This window comes from Camelus bactrianus, chromosome 9 (assembly GCF_048773025.1).
Source record: "Camelus bactrianus isolate YW-2024 breed Bactrian camel chromosome 9, ASM4877302v1, whole genome shotgun sequence".
NCBI classification, from domain to species: domain Eukaryota; kingdom Metazoa; phylum Chordata; class Mammalia; order Artiodactyla; family Camelidae; genus Camelus; species Camelus bactrianus.
This window is the reverse complement of record NC_133547.1, coordinates 69984871-70003964: the sequence shown is the minus strand read 5'-3', so window position 1 is coordinate 70003964 and position 19094 is coordinate 69984871. Positions and strand designations below refer to the sequence as shown.

Genomic DNA, 19094 nt, shown 5'->3' with positions numbered 1-19094 from the left:
TGGAGCTTGGCCAGGCTGGAGTGCCTGATGGTGCCAGGAGGGCTGCTGGAACCAGGCTTGGAAAAGGCAGATGCTCTGTCCCACCTCCCTCTGCCACTAGAGCCTGCCAGGCCCGGCCCCTCCCAGCCCCTTACACCCTCCCTCTCATTCTGACTCACCTTGCTCCTGCCACATGAGCCTTCTTCTGTTCATTCCCATCTCAGGGCCTTTGCATGTGGTCTTCCCCTGGCCTTTTGCCCCCTTTCACTGACTTCCCATGCGGCTCTCAGCTGAGAGATCATTCCCTCTGGGAGGACTTCCTTGAGCACACTTACATGGGGCCCCTCCTCCTTGCCTGACACTGTCCTCACGAACCCTGTGGTCACTCTATGTGTGGGTTTGCTTATTGTCTCCCTCCAGAGCATAACACTCAGGGAGGGCACTGGTTTCCTTCTGTGTCCCAGCTTCTGGTACACACTTGGTGTGAAGTACATGATTGTTGACAGTAAATTTGGGGCCCAGTGGCCTGAGCAGACAGAGCTGTTGGTCCTCTGAGTGTGAGAAATTGGAAGGAGCTAGAAGGAGCGTGCAAGTTGGCAGCCTGCCCTCAGGACCTCAGTTTCTCCCTGGGCCTGGGCCAGGTGAGCCCGAAGGGGACCCTTGTCCTGGGTAGTGGCTGAGGGACTCAGAAAGCATTGGCATTTCAAAGTGAGCCAGAGTTAGTCAGATGAAGAGGGGGATCAGGCAGAAGGACAGGCTTGTGCAAAGGTCTGGGGTGGGGAAAAGCACAATTTATGACTCTCTCCACTTTACAGATGAGGAAACTGAGGCTCAGAGAGGATGATCATTCCGAGATCCTTTCAACTTCCACTGCCCTGCCACTGCCAGGACTAGAGGGAACAGTATCTTAAGTATCTCACTGACCACGGGTTGGGCCCAGCCAAGTGGGGTGAACAAGGCCATTGATTGTCAGAAGGCAGCAGGGAGTCCCAGGACAAAGACCTGTGGCCAGCCAGTCTCCAGGGGCCCCTAATCGGCTTGGGGTGGCCTCCAGGAAGCTCATTGCTGGCATTTCTCAGGCAAACCAGGGCAGCAAGTATGGGAGGGGGCTGGGCTGCCACAGGCAGCATGAACTCTTATCCCCCAGATCTGATCCTGACTTTGCTGTGGCTCACTCATGTGACCTGGTCATTCCTTGGCGCTCTCTGAACCTCAGTTTTTCCACCTGTGAAATGGAGCTGCTGGATGGAGGAGGTGACTGGAGAGGCCCCAGGGTAGATGGGTGGCCTCCCACAGCCCCATCCATTTGATCATCAGGCCCCACTCCCCCCCAAATAGAGAAAAAGTGTGGGGAATGAAAAATTTGGGTGGCTGAGAAAGTGGACTATTATTCCACCCCTATCAGGAGGGGGCTTTTCCCCCTTGGTCTCTAAAATCTCCTAAAATCTGATTTTGCAGGAAGTCGTTGGCTCAAGGGAGGCCAGTTTCCCTGGCAACCATTTTCCTCTCTCAGCCCCCTCTGTACAAGCCCCCCTTTTAACCGCTATAGAGGCTCATGAGGTTTCCATGGCAACAAGGATCTCCAGCCCCTACACCTGGAGCCCAGACTGGGGACAGAGTGAAGAGGGACATCAGGGGAATGGCTCCATGCCAGGCACTTATGGCTGAGGGAGCAAAGAACAGAAAAGCCCATTCCCCCTCAACAGGGAGGGGTCTTCTCAGGTACAGGGCAGGGCTGGGGTCAATGCCGCAAAGTCCCTTCTGTCTTGGCCCAGCAGGGTTCCCCAAGGCCAGGGGCCCAACCCACTCACCAGGCTTGAGGGGCCTGGGTCCCAGGCCTGTTCTGCTCTGTAGCCTTGGCACCTGGTTTCCTCTCTCTGGGTCTCTTTGTTTACTTGTAAAATGGGGATGTTGGATTTGGTGGAGCCTTGCAGTACCCTCATTGTAGTGTCTGGAGCTAAAGAGTCTGTCTGGGATTGTTTGTGTCTGGACTGAAGCTCTTCTCCAGCAGCTGAGGGCGGGGGATCCCTTCCCCGTGGATATCTCTTCGCCCTCCTATTTCAGATCCTCAGGAGAGGAACACCTCAGGTCAGTGGGTTCATGGGTTGTGAGCTCAGGAGGCAGCCTGACTTTAGTTCTAGTCCCAACTCTCCCCTTCAGTAAATGTGATACCATAGGGACATTCTAGTCCATTCTGTCTCAGTTTTACATCTGAAAAATGGGATAATACCAGGCCTTTCTCCATTGGATTGTTGTGAAGGAGTGGGGGATGCCTGTGAAGTGCCAAACGTGGGCTGTGGCACACGGTTCATAGGGAAGGGGGTGGAGGGGGCTTTGGCTATGAGGCAGCAGGGGAGGGAGGGAGATCCCCCCATCTGAGCTCTGGCCCCTCCTGAGGCCCTAGGTTCTGCAGCCACTACAGTTTTACCTGCAGCCTTGAATGGGGTCTAGTGATCGGTCCCTCTGTGGACCAGCGAATCTGGGAGCGTGAAGGGTCAGCCTTTGATCTCCCTGGGCTAGGGGCTGGGTCTGCAGCAACTGGGACAGGCCCCTCTGTTCCCCGCCCCTCTGGGTCCACTGTGTTTCCTGAGCCCCCAGTCCAGCTCTGAGCAGGTTGTTACCTAGGCTCCAGTTTGGCTCACTGGCATAAGGTGGGCTCCCTTCCAAGCCCACTTGTGCTTAATAAGATAGGGGAAAGCCCTCAAGGCCCGAAGGCTCTAGCTATAGCCCCACCAGAGTGATAGAGGGTGACAAAGGGGCACTCCAACTGCTCCTTGAACCCACCACCCTCAGACACATCTCTGCCCTCCTTGGGGACTCACTCAGTGGGGCGAGGAGGCAGAGACAGCCCTGACCCACCCCCTCCCGGAAGAGACTGGGGTGATGTAGAAGGGTCTCAGTTTCCTCCATTATGAAGTAGGCATGGTCAGGCCTCTCTGTAAGTCAGACCCAGCAGTGGAGGTGAAAGTAGATATAGAGGGAATCAACAGCCTTGACCTGGGGTAGGACAGCAAAAAAACAGGTTCCTGCAGAGGAGCCTTGGCCTGGCAGGGGCGTGGGGGCGGGGCAGGCCTCTACCCACATTTAGGGCCAGGAAGCTGCCAGCTCATCATTTTCTCTGCATTTCAGGTCTCCCATGAGTTTGCCATCAACTTCAACCCCACCAACCCCTTCTGCTCAGGTGAGTGTCAAGCCCACCTGCCTCTGCCCTGAGTTTACGCCGGGCCTGACCATCTCCCTGGGCAGAGGGAGGGAATACCGGTTTCTGTCCTTTTCATCTCTGCCCTTCCCCTCACGCTTGTTCAGAATGACAGATGGGGAGAGGCTGGAGTTTGGAGTCAGGTGGCCCTGGATTCAAGGCCAGCTGCTACCCTTTCCTGGCTGTGTGCCCTTGGAGAGATCACTGCACCCCACTGGGTCTTTGCCTCCTCACCCGCCCCAGGAAGGTGTGATACCTGTGTAGCTCACCTCACTGGGTGATCAGGTGAGAATTAAGGGAAGCAGTGACGGAGAGCCCTGTGTAGACCAGGAGGAAGTGAGGGCAGCAAATTACACACCTGCCTCTCACCTCCCTCCCACCCTAGCTAGGAGGGCCCAGCCCTGTCACGCCCCACTCTGTTCTCCCCTCCTTCCACAAGGAGCCTTGGCTCCCAAAGATTGAGCATGGCCTGGGTAGGGGTGCTGGGCAGGAGGAAGGGGCAGGCAGCGAGTGTGGTATCTGTGCTCACCCTGCTCCAGGCCTAAGAGGATTTCTGAGCCTCCCAGAGTCTGTTAAGAAACTAGTGAAGGAGAAGGGGCTCCAGGTGGGTGTGGAAGAGGGTGATCCCTGCCACCATGAGACCTAGGACTTGCCTTGGATGGGGCATCTACCTTCCCTGGGGACCCCTGAAGCTGGGTCAGGTTTATACTTGGAGGGGAAATGCATGAAGTCACCAACTTGGAGACTATGCTATGACTCAGAAGCCATGGGCCTTTGTTGGCTGTGGCCGTCTTGCTGGGGTCTGTCTGGTTCAAAACAGGTCTAGAGAGACATTTTATCCAAGTTCGGATTGGCCAACCTTATCCATGGTCAGAGGGCTTCTGAACAAGACTGCAGGCAGTGGGCTGTTCTTAGACTTATAATGGTGGCCATATACAGAGCACCCCCTGGGTGCAGGGGCACACAAGCATCTCAGTACCCCCAGCAACCCTGAGAAGCAGTCACAGCGTGTCCGGAATGGACCTCCGGATGGCTCCCAGATGTATCATTGCAGGCTCTGCCCACCCCTTCCCTGGAAGAGCCTGCCTGATCCCCTCCTACCAGCTGCCCAAGAGTATAGATTATTAGTCCTATTGACAAACAAAGAGGCTCAGAAAGATTAAACAACTTCCCCCAGGTCCTACCGCCAAGAAGTAGCAAAGGCAGGATTCGAACTCAGGTTAGACTCCACATTCTGAGCTCTTTACTTTATACCGCCCTGGCCCTGCCCTCTGGGAGCTTCCAGTCTCACAGGGCCCAGATTGGCCACAACAGGGGCATTTGGGGTAGTGAGCAGTGGGGATGAGAGTGGGTGTGGGGTCAGGGAGGACCGGGCTAATCCAGAGTTTTCTCCCTGAGGCAGGTGTGGACGGCATTGCCCAGGCATACTCGGCTTGCCTGCCCCACATCCGCTTCTATGGTCCCACCAATTTCTCTCCTATCATCAACCACGTGGCCCGGTTTGCGGCCCAGGCCACGCAGCAGCAGACAGCCACGGTGAGTAGGTGACCACCAGTGTGGATGTGCAGTGTAGGGCTGGCATAAGCTGGGCCCTCCCTGCTGGACAGAGATCAGTCCCTCCTACCTTCCCTGCCCATGGGGCTGAGGAGCTGGATATTATGCCTCCCCTTGTTCTAAAATTCTAGGTGAGCCCCTAGGTGAGTGTCTCTGCACCTTAGTTTACCTGCAGGTGTGGTAAGGGGGTTGGAGCAAACTCATCTTGATTGTTCTGGCTTCCTGGAGCACAGACTAGGGGAAGATGCGGCAATTCTGTTCTCTTGGACTTAGTAGGATATAGGGCTGCGATTAATGGGAAGTGCCTCCCAGGGAAGACAGAAACCAGGAGACTGTGGTATCTGCAGCCTTAAGGCTGACCGTCTGGGCTACCTAGTTCCAATCAGAGCAGCTCCCACCTCAGACTGAGGGCTTTGGAACTGTCTGGCCCAGGTCCAGTGTTCAGGGATGAGGCAAGCCTGGCCTGGCCTGACGCTGCCAGCACTGCCATCTGGAATACATGGCCATCCTGGGCATCTGCATCCCTGGTCCTTTCCGTGCCCCCCCAGCTCCAGGCCCAATGCCATTGTCAGGGTCACCAAGGGTCACCTTTGCCCATCTCCCCTGCCATCCACCAGGACCTGTAACATGAGCTGGGGGTCTTTCCCCCCTGCTACAAGTAGGCTGAGGTGAGGCTAAGAATCTGGCACCTGGCCCTGGGGTGGTGGAACCTGGACTGCGCCGTGGGTCCAATTCCCACCTGACCACGGCCCCCAGAACACCACCACAGCCCCCGTTTCCTCTGAAAGGAAAGGGTTGCTGCTGAAGTCCCTTTGTACTGTCCTTTCCGCTCTTCCTCCAGAATGCTATCCTGAATTCGCCTACCTCCCCATTGCCATGGCCACCTTCATCTCTCAGTGGACACCACAGCTGCCCCTCACCGCTCTTGCCCCTACTGTCCATTCTCTTGCTGGAGGGTCCTCTTAACTGCAGACATCAGATCTTGCCTCTCCTGCCCCAATTCCTTCACTCATCACCATTCCACCACTGACCTTGTCCCATCCCTCAAAGACACCAAGTGTCACCAAGCTTGTCCCCCACCCCACCCCAGAACAGCCCAGCTGTTCTGTCCCATCCCTCAGTGTCCCCTCAAATACCACCCCTCAGCGGCCTTCCTTGCCCACCCACCTGAAACCTATCCCCTGTCTTCTCTGTTTATTCCTATCTTGACTCTGATGATGGCGACAGTATCTCCTTCACATACTCGTTTCCTTGTCCACTGTGTGTCTCCCTGTTGGATTCTCAGCTCCATGGGTTGGGCTGTGTCTGTGTGTTCTTTCATCTACTTGCTGGTCTGCGCTGCAGCAGGTGCTCGTGCTCCAGGAATGGACGGATGTAAGTCGGCCCCTGTTGTGTGGCCCCCGCTGAGCACTCTGCAAGGAGCTGGGAGGAGGCACCTTGGCCAGGGTCAGGTCAGACTCCACCTTGGCCAGGGCCTCTCCCAAAGGGAAAGGGACCTGGTCCCAGTGAGACTCCCCAGAGGAAGGTCACTGAGGAGGTGGAGGTTGGCTTCCTGGAGATGGCAGCAGAGATAAAAGGGGGTCGGTTATGAGGAGAGAGAGGACACCAGGGCCTGCCTGCAGAGGGCAGGACAGCAGCACATGGTCTGATTGTTTGGGATGCAACAGAGGGTCTGTGGGGAAGGGGGCTCTGGGATCAGCCTGCCAGGGTTTGAATCCTGCCCCTGCCCATTCCTCACTGTGTGACCTGGGTAAATCACTTAACCTCTCTGAGCCTCAGTTTCCTCATTTGTACAATGGGAATACTGATAAGGCCCTACCTTGAGGTGGTGGTGTTAGAATTAAATGAGATAACACAGCAGCTGGCTCCCAAAAGGACCTGAGGACGAGAAAGGGCAGGCAGCAGAGAGTTCTGGGAAGAGCCCCCCAGGCAGAAGAAAGGGCAGGCGCCATGGCCTGGCAGGAGAGAGGTCAGCACGATTCTGGATTGAAGGAAGGTGGTCCTGGTCATTTCTGCTTCGGAAGCGTGATCCACTGTAGGCCAGCCCTGGTGGTGGCAGCTGAGGGCCTGAGGCAAGTCCCTTCCTGCTCTGAGCCTATTTCCTTTATGAAATGGGAGAAGTAAAGCCCACCTAAGTGGAACAATAACTGGGGAGGAATCAGGAGTGGTTTTTAAAAAATTCCTGGGGTCCTGGGCTCGAATTGGATGGAGAGGGCAGAGTATGAGGCAGGCCCTCACAACTCAGCTCACAGACCTTTTGGATTCCTGCTGTCAGCCAGGCCTTTGTCCCGCCCAGTCTTTTATCCGCCTGAACTGGCTTTCAAAGGGATGGAAGAAAGGCCTGCATTTTTGTTTAAGAAAAAAACATGGGGCGGGGCAGAGCAGGAGCGAAGCCCAGCGTTCCTTGCGGGCTCTTCCACCTGCTGAGCCGGGGCAGGAGATGAGATCCTGGGGAGAATGGACCTGTGCCTGCTGGATCCTAGACCTGGAAGGGCTTGGGCCCTGGGCTTGGAACAACTGCTGAGGGCCCCTCTGAGGGAAGAACTTGGTCCTTTCTCTGAGCAAGTCCTTGTGACACCCCAGCCACTTCCGTTGTGACCTGATCCTCCCAACCTGAGAAGGCCGCCTCCCCCTGGCTCCCTCACCCTGGGGAAGTGCTGTGCCCACCCCAGTTGTGAGACCTTGGGCCAGCATCTCTGGGCTGCAGGCTCCTTCCTGGGCCCTTGGCCCCTTCCACTCTGATGTCCAGGAAGATACAGATATTTCTCTCCCTCCCACATCTCACCGTGTACTAAAGGTGGGGCTGCCTGATGGTTCAGCCTCAAGCTCTGGAGGCCAGTTGACCTGGTTCAAACCCCAGGTTTCCCATTTTCTGGCTTTGTGACCCAGGGCAGGTTGCTTAAGCTCTCCAAGCCTGAGTTTTCTCACCTATACAATGGGAATGATGGAACAGTACCTGCCTAATACAAGCACTGGGAAATTCAACCAGATCAGCATACAAATTGCTCAGCACAGTGGCTGGCACATGATAAGTACTCAGTAAACATGGGTGGGTGAATATTCTGAGGGTACCTCTTGGGCCAGCATTTGGTGATGGTGAGCACATTTAGGTCTAAGGCAAAAGGAAATAATCTATGGATTACCTGATGCATTTATACAGCTGCTTTTTGGGAAACACTTGGTGTGGTTTCAGCCTCCCCATCCCCGACACGAACATGCATACACACCCACACACAGGAAATCAAGAGCAGGTGGTGGAAGCATCTCTCTAGGCAGGCCTGCGCTCTCCCATTCATTCACACAGATAGTCTCTGCAGAGTATGCTTCCGTGCAGCACCAGGGAGACCATGATGTATAAGCTATGGCCTCTGCTCTTCCAAGGCCTATGGTTTAGTGGGGAGCCAGGCCAGGAAGCAGTAGCTGTGATGCCAGCACATTCAACCTGTGATGATGGAAGTACAGGATTATAAAGGTGGCACCTAACCCAGACAGAAGGCTCAGGGCAGGCTTCCTGGAAAAGTGATGTCCAAGCTGATACTTGGAGGATGTGTAAAAGTTAGTTTTATATAGGGGTGTGTGTGTGTGTGTGTGTGTGTGTGTGTGTGTGTGTGTGTGTGTGTGTGTGTGTGTGTGTGTGTGTGGAGTGTCCCAGGCAGAGGGAACAGTGGAGGCAAAGGCGGGGAGGCATGGTGTGTGGCGTAACCCATGGAAAGATGTAAGAGTGGGTTGAGTCGGGGGCGGATGAGGTTGAAAAGGTAGGCCACCTCCCACAGATGCCTTTGAAGCTTGAGGGCAGTGGAGAGTCACTGAAGGGTATTGAGAGGTTTGGGCTGAGCCAGGGGACTTATCCTGGGGCCACATCCTTGCCCCTGCTCTGGCCCATAAGACCTGGGCCTTGCCATCCATGGCCCATTCCTGGTTGGCCGCCTAGGCATTTGGTGTCCCAGTGGCAGGAAAGCTAGGAATCTCCCTCCACCCGCCCAGGGCCCTTGGCAGCCAACTTCTCAGAAATAAGCCAGGGAATCAGTGCACCTTCCCTGGACTCTGCCTGGAACTGCTATGGTCAAGTCAATTTCTTACAAATCAAATCACATGTCAAATGGGTTAGGGGAAGTGGCTATTTACAGCCCTAGAAGCCTAAAGAGCCTCTGGGTAAGGACAAGAGATACTCAGCTCTTGAACTGTGCCAGGAGTTTGAGTTTTGGGTCTGACCTGAAAGTGACTGGCTGTGTTTCTGGAGCATGGACAGGGTACCAGGCCCACGAGATGCAGAAGGTGTAAGGAGCTGCCCTGTGGACCACTCAGGGTATGGAGGGAGAGGAGTGTCCAGAGGAGCCCTCCTCAAAGGTGTAATCGTGGCAGCGGGAGCAGAGCTCAGGGCTGGAGCAAGCTTCCCATCTGCTTGAGACAGAGGAATAGATGCTCAGAGCTGTGGCTGGGGAGGGTATACCAGGCAGAAGGAAATAAACCAGGAAAGGCATGGAGGTGGGAAAACTTGGGGAAGGGTAGACCAGGACTGTCCATGGGGACAGCAGAGCCCCTTCCCACCTCCTCTTGCCTGATTCTTCCCTTCTTTCTCCCCTTCCACAGCCCCCTCTCACCTTCCCTGTCATGTGTCTTGGGGATGGGACTGCGAACGCCTGGGGTTGCAGTGCATCTTAGTCTCCTAGACAGTCTCATTTCTGCCTGGGATGGGTATAAAGCCCAGGATTTGTCAGCTGTACTTCCATTGCCAAGCTTGGCCCAGGATATTGACCCTCAGATCCAGCTGGGCAGCAGCTGAGGCCAGGCATGTGGATGTGGACACTGTGGCTGGAGTGAGGGCTAAAGTCCAGTGCCATGCCTCTGGGCCCTGCCCTGGGCCAACACTGGAGTGCTTGAGGGGAGGGGGCAGAAAGCTCCCTGCCAGTTCCCACTATTGGAGAGACAATTACTGGCCCCTGATGGCAGTGGCCAGTAGAGGAGGACATTGTGGAAAGAGCCCAGGCTTGGGTCTGAATCTAGGCTATGCCATTCCTGAGTTGAGCAAGTCACTGAACCTCTCCCAGCCTGTCACCCCATCTCCTAAAGGAGAATCCCAGCGTGAGTGTGACAAGGAGTGTGTGGTCATGGTCACTGTCACTGTGTTAGCACAGACTTGCTCACCTCATCAGTTGGTGCCTGTGGTTCTGCAGGAATCCAGCCCCTGTCTGCACCCACCTCCCTGGAGAAGAAGGCCCCAAGGCTGTGAGGGAGGCGCAGGCCTGGTGCTCCAAGTCTCAGGGTAGATGCATGGCTGGCTGAAAGGGGAGAACCAAGGGACCATGTGGGGAGGAGGGAGGGAGACCACTATATGAGCTGGAAGGGGCTTGGAGACCAGTCCCACCTGCTGAATGGTCAGGTCTGTTGCCCAAGGCCAAGCATTCTTTTCTGTCGTCACTGCCAGGTCTCTCAGTGCCCTCCCTCCTGCCGGCTTATGTGCCTTGGAAATATTGCCCTGGACTATTTCTGGTAGGATAGAAGTGAGGTTAGATGGTCACTTGGGGAAAGGGTGCTGGACGATAGGGGGCTGTGTGGGGCCAAGGTTCTGGATGGGCTTATAAGTCCTGTTGCCAACCCCAAGAATAGGGGTCTGGCAGCAGCAGCCCTCCGCTGCAGGGATTCAGGCTGCCATCTCCATAGCAACAGGTATCCATCCCCAGCTAAGCAATTGGTCTCTTAAAGGCACAGTGCAGGAGGAGTTGTACTACTGCTATCGGGAGCTGGTGGTTGGGATGGTGGGCTCCGTACCTCCATGCAACTCATCCTTCCTTCTACGGTTGTGTGTGTGGTCAGGCAGAACAAGACATCCTCGGTGGCTGAATTTGTAGTCTCTGTACATTCCCTAGGGAGCAAATGGCTTTGCTGGATAAGAAGGTGGTCAAGAGCTGGCTTTGTTCTGCTCTTTTTAGCTCTATGACCTTGACTAATCTGTGCCCCCATTTCCTCACCTGAGAATCAGAAGGGTCAGGCTAGAAGGCAAAAGGCCCCAACAGAGAATATTAGGGCCACAAGGGCTTTTCTGTTCATTGTGTGGATGGAGAAAACTGAATTTCCCAGAAAGGGACCAGAGGGTGCAAAGGACAGAGCCAAGTTGAAAGTTAAGTTCTCAGGCAGCTTACAATCCTGGGGCTTCTGCCCACAGATTCCACTGAGCTTTCCTTAACTTCATTCAGTAAAGCACTTGATAACCCACTGTAAGGGAAAAGTTAGTTATCACTTGCCATAGAGGGTAACAATAAAAAAAATTACAACAGGCTGCACAGTGGTATCTAAGTCTACCTAGAGACTACTGTCCCTGGAGCTCTGAGCTTCCTGTCTTCTCTTAGCAAGTGGGACACACAAGCACCAAACTGAGACTTCCTCCTGGGTGCAGTCTGTAGAATTCAAAGACCACTGTAAAACTAATATGCTTCCCGCTGTGCGTGATGCTGTGTCTGGGGTGTGCCCCCAGGTCCGCTTGTTACCAGCAGGGTCCCACAATCCCAGAAGCACTGACCTAGATGACCTGCTTAGCTCCTGCAAAAGGTCTCTGAGGCCAGCTGTGCTGATGGGGAACGAGCAGGGTCATAGGTGTCCACGTGTAGGTGGAGCAGAGAAAGGGAGGCTACTCTCGGAGTCCACCAGCTAGAACACTTCTTCCTCAGCAGCCGTGGGTTTTACTCTGTGCAGCTGACCAATACCGAGCTGCTGCCACGTGACCAGCGTGGCCTCTCTTTGAGAGGCACAGGGACTCCCACTTTGCAGATGAAGAAACTGAGGCTCAGCAAGTTGAGTCAGTTGCTCAGAGTCCCACGGTATAGTGATGGTCAGAGCCAGGCGTGGAGTCCAGGGCTCACTCCCAAGCTACAGATTCTAACAACACTCAGGGCAGGAGGAAGAGAGCAGTTTGTGCTTCTGGCTGCGACCGGGTCAGAGTTTAGGTGGATGAGAGGCCTGCAGGGGCAGGGTGCCAAGGGAAGTGTGCTAGGGAATTGGCTAGGCTGTCAACAGCTAGGGGAGAAGAGCCACCTTCCTCCCAGGGCTCAGTGTCTGTTAACCCTGCCCCCACAGCAGTACTTCATCCTCCTTATCATCACGGACGGTGTCATCAGTGACATGGAGGAGACGCGGCATGCCGTGGTGCAGGCTTCCAAGCTGCCCATGTCCATCATCATCGTGGGCGTGGGTAACGCCGACTTCGCTGCCATGGAGTTCCTGGACGGGGACAGCCGCACAGTACGCTCCCACACAGGGGAGGAGGCAGCCCGTGATATTGTGCAGTTTGTGCCCTTTCGAGAATTCCGCAACGTGAGTGTGGGCCTGGACTGGGCAGGGGGCACTTATAGGACCCCAACAACCATACTTAATAATAAAGGAGGAAGGCACTGGGATTGTCTGCCCAATCCTAGGCTCCTCCACCCTCAGCTCCACTGACAACGTACTGTGGACCTGGCGCCATGCCAGGCCCTGCCCCCTGGCGAGGCTGTCTGACAGCTGTGTCAGCACTTGCTTTAGCACGCTGATGGAACTCAGGGCTGTGCCCAGTCCAGACTGGGGCTCCAGGACAGGGGTTCCTGGAGGACCTGCCATCGAACCCTGAACCAGAAGTTGGAGTTATCCACGTAGGGCAAAGCATTGCAGGAGAAAGAACAGGGGCCCAGAGGTGCAAGTGGCTTTCCTGGGACTCGCACCTCACCAGCCTCCTCACTTCAGATGGAAAACAAGGCCCATCTTAGGATGGCCTCCTCCCACTAAGGGTCTCTCCAGGGGGGACTGGTGGCCCGCCTTGCTCCTGGAGCTGGCTCTGGTCCTCTCTGCTGGTGACCCAGGTCTGCTCACAAGGAGCCCCAGAGGGAATGCCACCCCATACTGCCAGCCTGGGGCCTGACTCTCATTTGACCAGAGGCACACTGTGTGGCCTTGGGCAAGTCCCTGACTTGTCCTGGCCTCAGTTCCCTCAGCCGTAAGGGCCTCGGGGTGCTGTGGATCAGGTTCTGGGAGCCAGTCCTAGCAAGAACTGGCCACTCTGGTTTGTACCCACTGGTGCTCACATCCCTGCACAATACCCTCTGGGCTTACCTGAGCTGGTTCAGCTCCTTCCTCTGGAGCATGAGCTTCCTGAGGACAAGTGCTGAGCACTGGCCACCCGGACACTGCATGGACACTGACCGAGCTCCTCATGTGCCCAGCCGGTGGCTGGGTGTTGAGCAGTGAATCAGTCACAGCCCCTTAATACCGGCCAAGAAGGTGCTCAGGAAATGTTTGCCAGATGAGTAGGCTGAGCAGCTCGCCTCCACCATCTCTTTCCCCAAAAAGCCTCCCATAGACAGTCATCCAAAAATTCTACTCCCGGGCATTTCGAGTGCTCAAGGTTAGAGTTACACTTAATGTGAAGGAAAACACTGCTAATGGTGGGATTTCAGGCCTGGGCTAGGCGGAGGGACACCAGTTTCAGACAACTCTGGCCCTCAGCTCTGAGTCTGTCCTCCAGGGACACTGTCTGCAGCAGCTCTCTGGGCACGGTGCCCGCCACCACTTCATTCAGTAATTCTTGCTCTCTCCCCTCTCCACCCTACCCTGCAGGCGGCAAAAGAGACGTTGGCCAAAGCTGTGCTGGCGGAGCTGCCCCAACAAGTCGTTCAGTATTTCAAGCATAAAAACCTGCCCCCCACCAACTCGGAGCCCGCCTGAGTGCAGCCCTCGCCCAGCAGCAGCATGCCGGCTGGGCCTCCCGCCCTCCCCAGGAACATGCATGTTCACCCTGCTTCCTTGTGGGTGGCCTTTTTTTTTTTTCCCCTTCAACCGATCCACATTTTTGTTTTTTTACAACCGGACCTCCACCCCCAACTTCCTCCAGCCCAGCTGGGCTTCCTTTGTTGGAGTCGACTGATGGTGTTTCCAGGCCAAACTGGCTTCCTCTCCCTACCCTTGCCACTCTTAAGTATTGAATGTACTTTGTATAATTTTAGTGGAATTATTATTGTTATTAAAGAGAATAAAATTTTTACAATCGTAACTAACTCGCTTTTTCCAAGTAACTAGCTACAGACTCAAAGGAACATGTCCCCAGTGCATACTTTGTGTGGTAGCCTGCACCTAATTCCTGCTCTGTTTTTTTATACTGTGACAGTGTTCTATTTGTTATACTCAGGGTAATAAAGGAGTTTCAGACATCCCTGTGTCAGCTCCTTCCTCAGCTGGGACCTGATGGGCTCACTGATCTAGGAAAGGAAACATGAAAACCCCTTTCCCCCAGCAAGCCTGTGAAGTCAATGTGATCACTTCTACATTGGGACATGCATTCCACAGGAACAGTAATACCTTTGTTAAACTGGCACAGAACTTGGCACATGGTACATGCTCAAAATATTTGTGGATGAATGGAATGTATGATCCTTCACCAGCAATTGTGGGGCTTCTGGGTCCCTGAGGAGCCCATATTAGCCCAGCCAACACCACATAGTGCCCCACCCTTCTTCCTATTGGTCCACACTCTGTCCTATGCCCTGCCCCAACTCTCACCCCTCCGCCCCCCACCACAGGACGGCAGTTACCCATTTGCTCCTCCTGAAGGTCTCCCACGCATTAGGGTACCCCCTGTGGTCTGCAGCGTGTAAAAGCCTCTTTGGCCTCAGGATGCTAAACAGGGCTGCTTCTGTCCATGCTGCAGCGGCCGTTGGTTCCTACCACATGCCCCACCCTGGGCTCAGGCCCAACTTCACGAAACCAGCCAGGGGACGGACGCATCTCTGAAACCCCAGCTGTCTGCGCCACTTCCTCCTCTCCTCCACATAACACATCTTTCTCTTTTGTCCACCTCCACCTTGGAATTCCAGTCAGCCCCTCTGCCACAAGATTATGTGCAACCACAACTAACGTTTATAATAAGCATTGTTTCCAGCTCCCTGCTAAGTGCATTACAGGCACAATCTTGATGAACTCTTTCAATAGCCCGTGCCTATGACCATTTCAGAGATAAGGAAGCAAGCAGAGAGGCTAATCTAATCTGTTAGAGGCAGAGCCAGAACTTAGCTCTGGGTCTGGCCGACTCCACAGATCCCACACTTGTTCCAATGCATGGACCGTCTTCCCTCAACTCTACAAGGGAGTCTTCTGCTCAAGCTGCTAATGAATTTGTCCTTCCTCACCAATAAAACTGGGCAGTCAGTCATTTCGGCCTATTCTCCCAGGTCAGCAATTCTTGCTGGTGACCTGCTAGACCTGGGTGGTGCACCAGGCAGGTTCCCACCTCTAGGTGCCTGGTAAGCTCAGGAGCCAGTGTTTATCTGGTGGGAGCAAGGAGCATCTGCATCCTAGGCTTCCATCTCCGCTGATGCCGTGGCCACCAAATCAGCTGAAATGTCCTCGAGGGACACCTTCACTTCCCCTAGGAGGGCTGCAGGACTGCATGGAGCCCTTATTTCCTCAAGGACCTTTGGTAAATCACAGCATACCAGCCCAGAGGCCAGCTCGGCACCGTGGGTGGAATCCCAGGCCAAATGCATCTAGCTACTTTGGTTCATCCCTAGCCCTCACTCAGGCCAACTGCCAGACTGGGTGTTGGTCGAAGTAACAGCACATGACTGCTTACTTTACCCTCCCATTTGGTAGCTAAAGTCAGTCTAGCTGGACTTCACATCCAGGAAAGTTTGTACCCAACCCAGCCTGGGAGAATCCATCAATTTATGTGACCAGGGGCTTCTATAGTGGAACAGCCTTCTCATCCAGCCCTACATCCCCTCCTTAGCCCCCAGGGGATGGTATATTGGGGTGACCACTTCTCATGTAGACCCCCTTACCCCTCCCCATGGGGGTAATTTACCAGATGGGTGAAACTGCAGAGACTGACATCTAGTGGGCCATGCACCAGGGCCCGTCCCAAACGCTTCAGCTCCTATGGACCACCTACCTCAGTGTAGGGCCTGCAGCCCTCACTGTGCAGCTTCACATGGGAGCAGACCCAGCCATCTCTGCTCTTGCTTCCCCTTTCTCTGCCAGAAGTTGCGTGGATCAGTCAAGCAAGCCCTCTACTCCCAGCTGGCTTGAGTTCACCAGGGAAAGGAATGTGCCTGAATTCCTGACCAGGCAAATCACCACTTAAAAAAAAAAAAACCAAGATAAGTATGTCCTGGGGATGTAATGTACAGCATGGCGACTACAGTAATAAAACCATATTGTATATCTGAAAGTTGCTAAAAGAGTAGATCTCAAAAGCTTTCATCAGAAGCAAAAAATATTTTGGTAAATATGTATAGTGATGGATCAACTGAAATATTGCATAATTATGTTGAACACCTGAAACTAATGTTACATGTCAATTATATTTCAATAAAAACAAACAAACCAAGCCTTGGTGCTGCTAGTTGGTTCTTGCACATGGATAGCAGGATGAAAAGTGAACTTGGGAGTCTGACTATAAGACTCCTTCACCCTTGAATCACCTCCCCTGAGGCCTGGGCATTGGCATTTATTTTAAAGTTTCATTGAAAGCACAGAAACTAGACTCAGAGTTAAAGGCTCAAATTAAAATTCTGGTTCTGACACCTACCTGTGTGACTTTGGGCAAGGCATTGAACCACTGGGAATTTCGGTTTCCGCTATAAAATGTAGAGAAGGGCTGCTTCACAGAAATTTGTTCCAGGATGAAAGACACTACAGTCTACAAATATCCCAAACAGTGCCTGGCCCATCCATTGCAGGCCCTCAATAAATGCTGACCAAGAGAACACATCTATGGAAGGGATAATGAAGCACATAAATCAGTGAGGTAAACGGCCAGCTGGCAGCTTGAAGCTCAGAGCAGAGGTCATCTCTGGGTTGCGCTGCCCATCACTCTGCGAAGCTCCGACGCTGGGCCACCTCCTGCCTGTTAATGCTGTGATGCTCCCGCTCTCCCTAAACCGTTGCTCCAGCAGGTAAGGGAGCAAAATACCAGCCCTTGCCAGCATCACTAAGGCATGAATGTGTGGCTGGCTTCTTGTGTTCAACCTGTGACTATGAAAGTGTTGCCAAGATCTAGCCTCCCACCAAGCAGAACTTGCATTCCATACTGCTACGTCTCAGTGGGCACGCCAGGAAATCAAGAAATATTCAAGTCCAAATGATGGTGCACTGCCACCAAGCTCTCTCGCCTTTTTGTTTTTCTGGAGGGGCTTAAGACGACAGCTGAGCCATATTCCCATGGCTAGGACACCCGAGCCAAGGAACGGGGTGTGCCTGAGCAATTAACATTTAGCTAAGAGGGAAGCACATAGCAGAAGCTGGTGGAGCGTTGACGACCAGATCTGACCCATCATGATGTCAGTGTTCTAGCTGCAACTGCAGAATGACAGTAGGATGAATAAACCTGCCATAAATCACTACTAACAGAAGCTCTAGACACTCTACCCAGAAACGGGGAAGGCTGAGGATAATAGTACTGAGGATGGCTCCCATTTATGGAGAACCGTGTGCCAGATACCACACCAAGGATCTAATCTAGATCATCTTTCACCCCAAGAAGTTGGTGTCCTTATTCCTATTTACCGAGGAAGAAACTGAGGCCCAGGGAGTTAAGAATCTTGCTCAAGTGACCCGGCTAGTAAATGTCTGGCTCCAAGCTCGTAACCACTGTGGTGAATCCGTGGAAGACAGAACTGGGTTGAGTTCTCTAGGAGGTAACCAGAAGGAAGAACCCTTTGGAGGTGGAGGGTGAAAGAAATGAGGATGTAAAGGACTAGCTTACGCCACTCCTAGGTAGGGGCTCAACTCTCAGTCCAGAATGCTCCTGAAAAAGTCTAGAATGCCCCCAACTCTGGGTTTGAGAAGCCAGCTTCCTCTCCTTCTGGGTCTGGAACCAAGGAAGGCAGACACAGGTTGCCAACGAGCTCTTGGGTCCAGTCACATTGGCTTCCCTGCTTTTTAAAGATTAAAAAATGGATGCTTTGAATTTCACGCTCCCTTTCTCCTCACTCAGGTGGGTGACAGGGCTAGAGGTAGATGCTGGCAGGAGGTGGCTGAGAGACAGGGCCTGGTGTGACAGCTGGATAACACAGATAGAACTGGCAACAGAAGTCCTCGGAGACAAGCTTTGTCCCTCACACGGATCAAGAGCTGTTAAGAACACTACCACTCAGGCCAATGCAAGCAGATGTTAAGAAACCACCTCAAGCCTTGTTTTTATTCCTTATTACCTAGTTATAAAATCCAAGTTATCTATTAAAGCAGGAGTGCAGAATTTTATGATTTAATTCCTGATTTTACCCCCTTCCATCGCTATTTTTTCTATTCTTCTTTGGGTCTGAACTTCAGTCTACACTAGGCTGCTTCCTCCGCTGGGCAGACAAGACCCTGCTTTGCTAATACGTGTGTCTCAGGCCCAGGGCTCTACACCAACAAGTATGATGGAAGATGAAACAATCACCGGCGATCCTCAATTTCTCCTGAAACACCAAGAGCAGAATTCTCAGTCTGAAGAGCCTCAACCTCCTCGACACAGTCCAGTTGTAACGGTAGATGGGGAGGGAGCTGGAAGCACAAGACTCAGCACAGGAAAAGCGAGATCTTGTTCTCTGACAGGCTTATCAGCTCTCAAATTAAGGGAGGTTTTTAGTCCCTGCAATCCTTTGTCAACTTCTTCCAACATCAACAGAAGCCACGAGGTATAGTAATGGCTTCTTAAAAGTCAAACCACATAAAGAGGGTGACTGTGGTTCCTCGGTCTGCCTCGTGAAATGATCTGAGGTTGCTCTGGGTACATGCTGTAATAACAACAGCACGATTGCAGGAACAACGAAGCCGAGAAGCAGAAGGTGCCTACACAGTTTTACCTAAACATCGTTTGTTAGGATGGAGCTGATGCGCCTGTGCTGACAGTCAGGAACAATTAGCACAGAGTAGTTCTGAAAAGGAAAAAGAATTCACAAGGCATCGGTTACGGGTGAAGGGAAGTCACCATCTGCCAGCGGGCACCAGAGTGTCACTGCATTGGGAGGGGAAAGGAGTGGGTTGGAGGAGATCCAGGGGCCTCTCTGCCCACGTTAAAACTGAGTAGCTTCTCTACCTGCCAGCATCACGGTGTCAACACATTCTGTGTGTGTCTCTCTGTGTCTCACACCCAAGGAAGTAGGAACAATTGATGTAGGAACCCAGGGGAAGAAAGCAGCATGCAGGCTCATTCTTCTGAAACAGGGAAGCCTACAGAATTTATTTTTAAGCCCATAGCTTATCTCTGTCCACGAGGCCTCCATACCTTGTCTCCCCGCCCCTCTGTCTTTCCCTCCTGCTCAAAGGAAGAGCCCCCCTCCCTTTATGAGACAGAGGTGGAGCAGCACCTCTAGCTCTTGGCTGCTCACAGCCTCTGGGCTGCTCTGTGTGGGAAGGG

The 19094-nt window shown here is 53.5% G+C and overlaps 1 protein-coding gene across 5 annotated transcripts in view; it reads left to right on the top strand.

Moving 5' to 3' along the window:
- Positions 1–13905, top strand: part of CPNE2 (copine 2) — a 45236-nt gene extending 31331 nt beyond the window's left edge. For 2 of the 5 annotated variants that reach the window (XM_074370689.1, XM_045504557.1), the window contains 5 exons: positions 795–886; positions 3109–3160; positions 4581–4714; positions 11804–12040; positions 13316–13905. In XM_074370689.1, coding sequence (XP_074226790.1) covers positions 795–886; positions 3109–3160; positions 4581–4714; positions 11804–12040; positions 13316–13622 — 822 coding nt within the window. In that variant the 3' untranslated portion in view covers positions 13623–13905. Of the gene's footprint in view, positions 1–794; positions 887–3108; positions 3161–3285; positions 4547–4580; positions 4715–11803; positions 12041–13315 lie in introns of those variants that run through there. The other 3 variants (XM_010967312.3, XM_045504558.1, XM_045504559.2) reach the window with 3 other exon arrangements.
- Positions 13906–19094: the final 5189 nt, after the last annotated feature.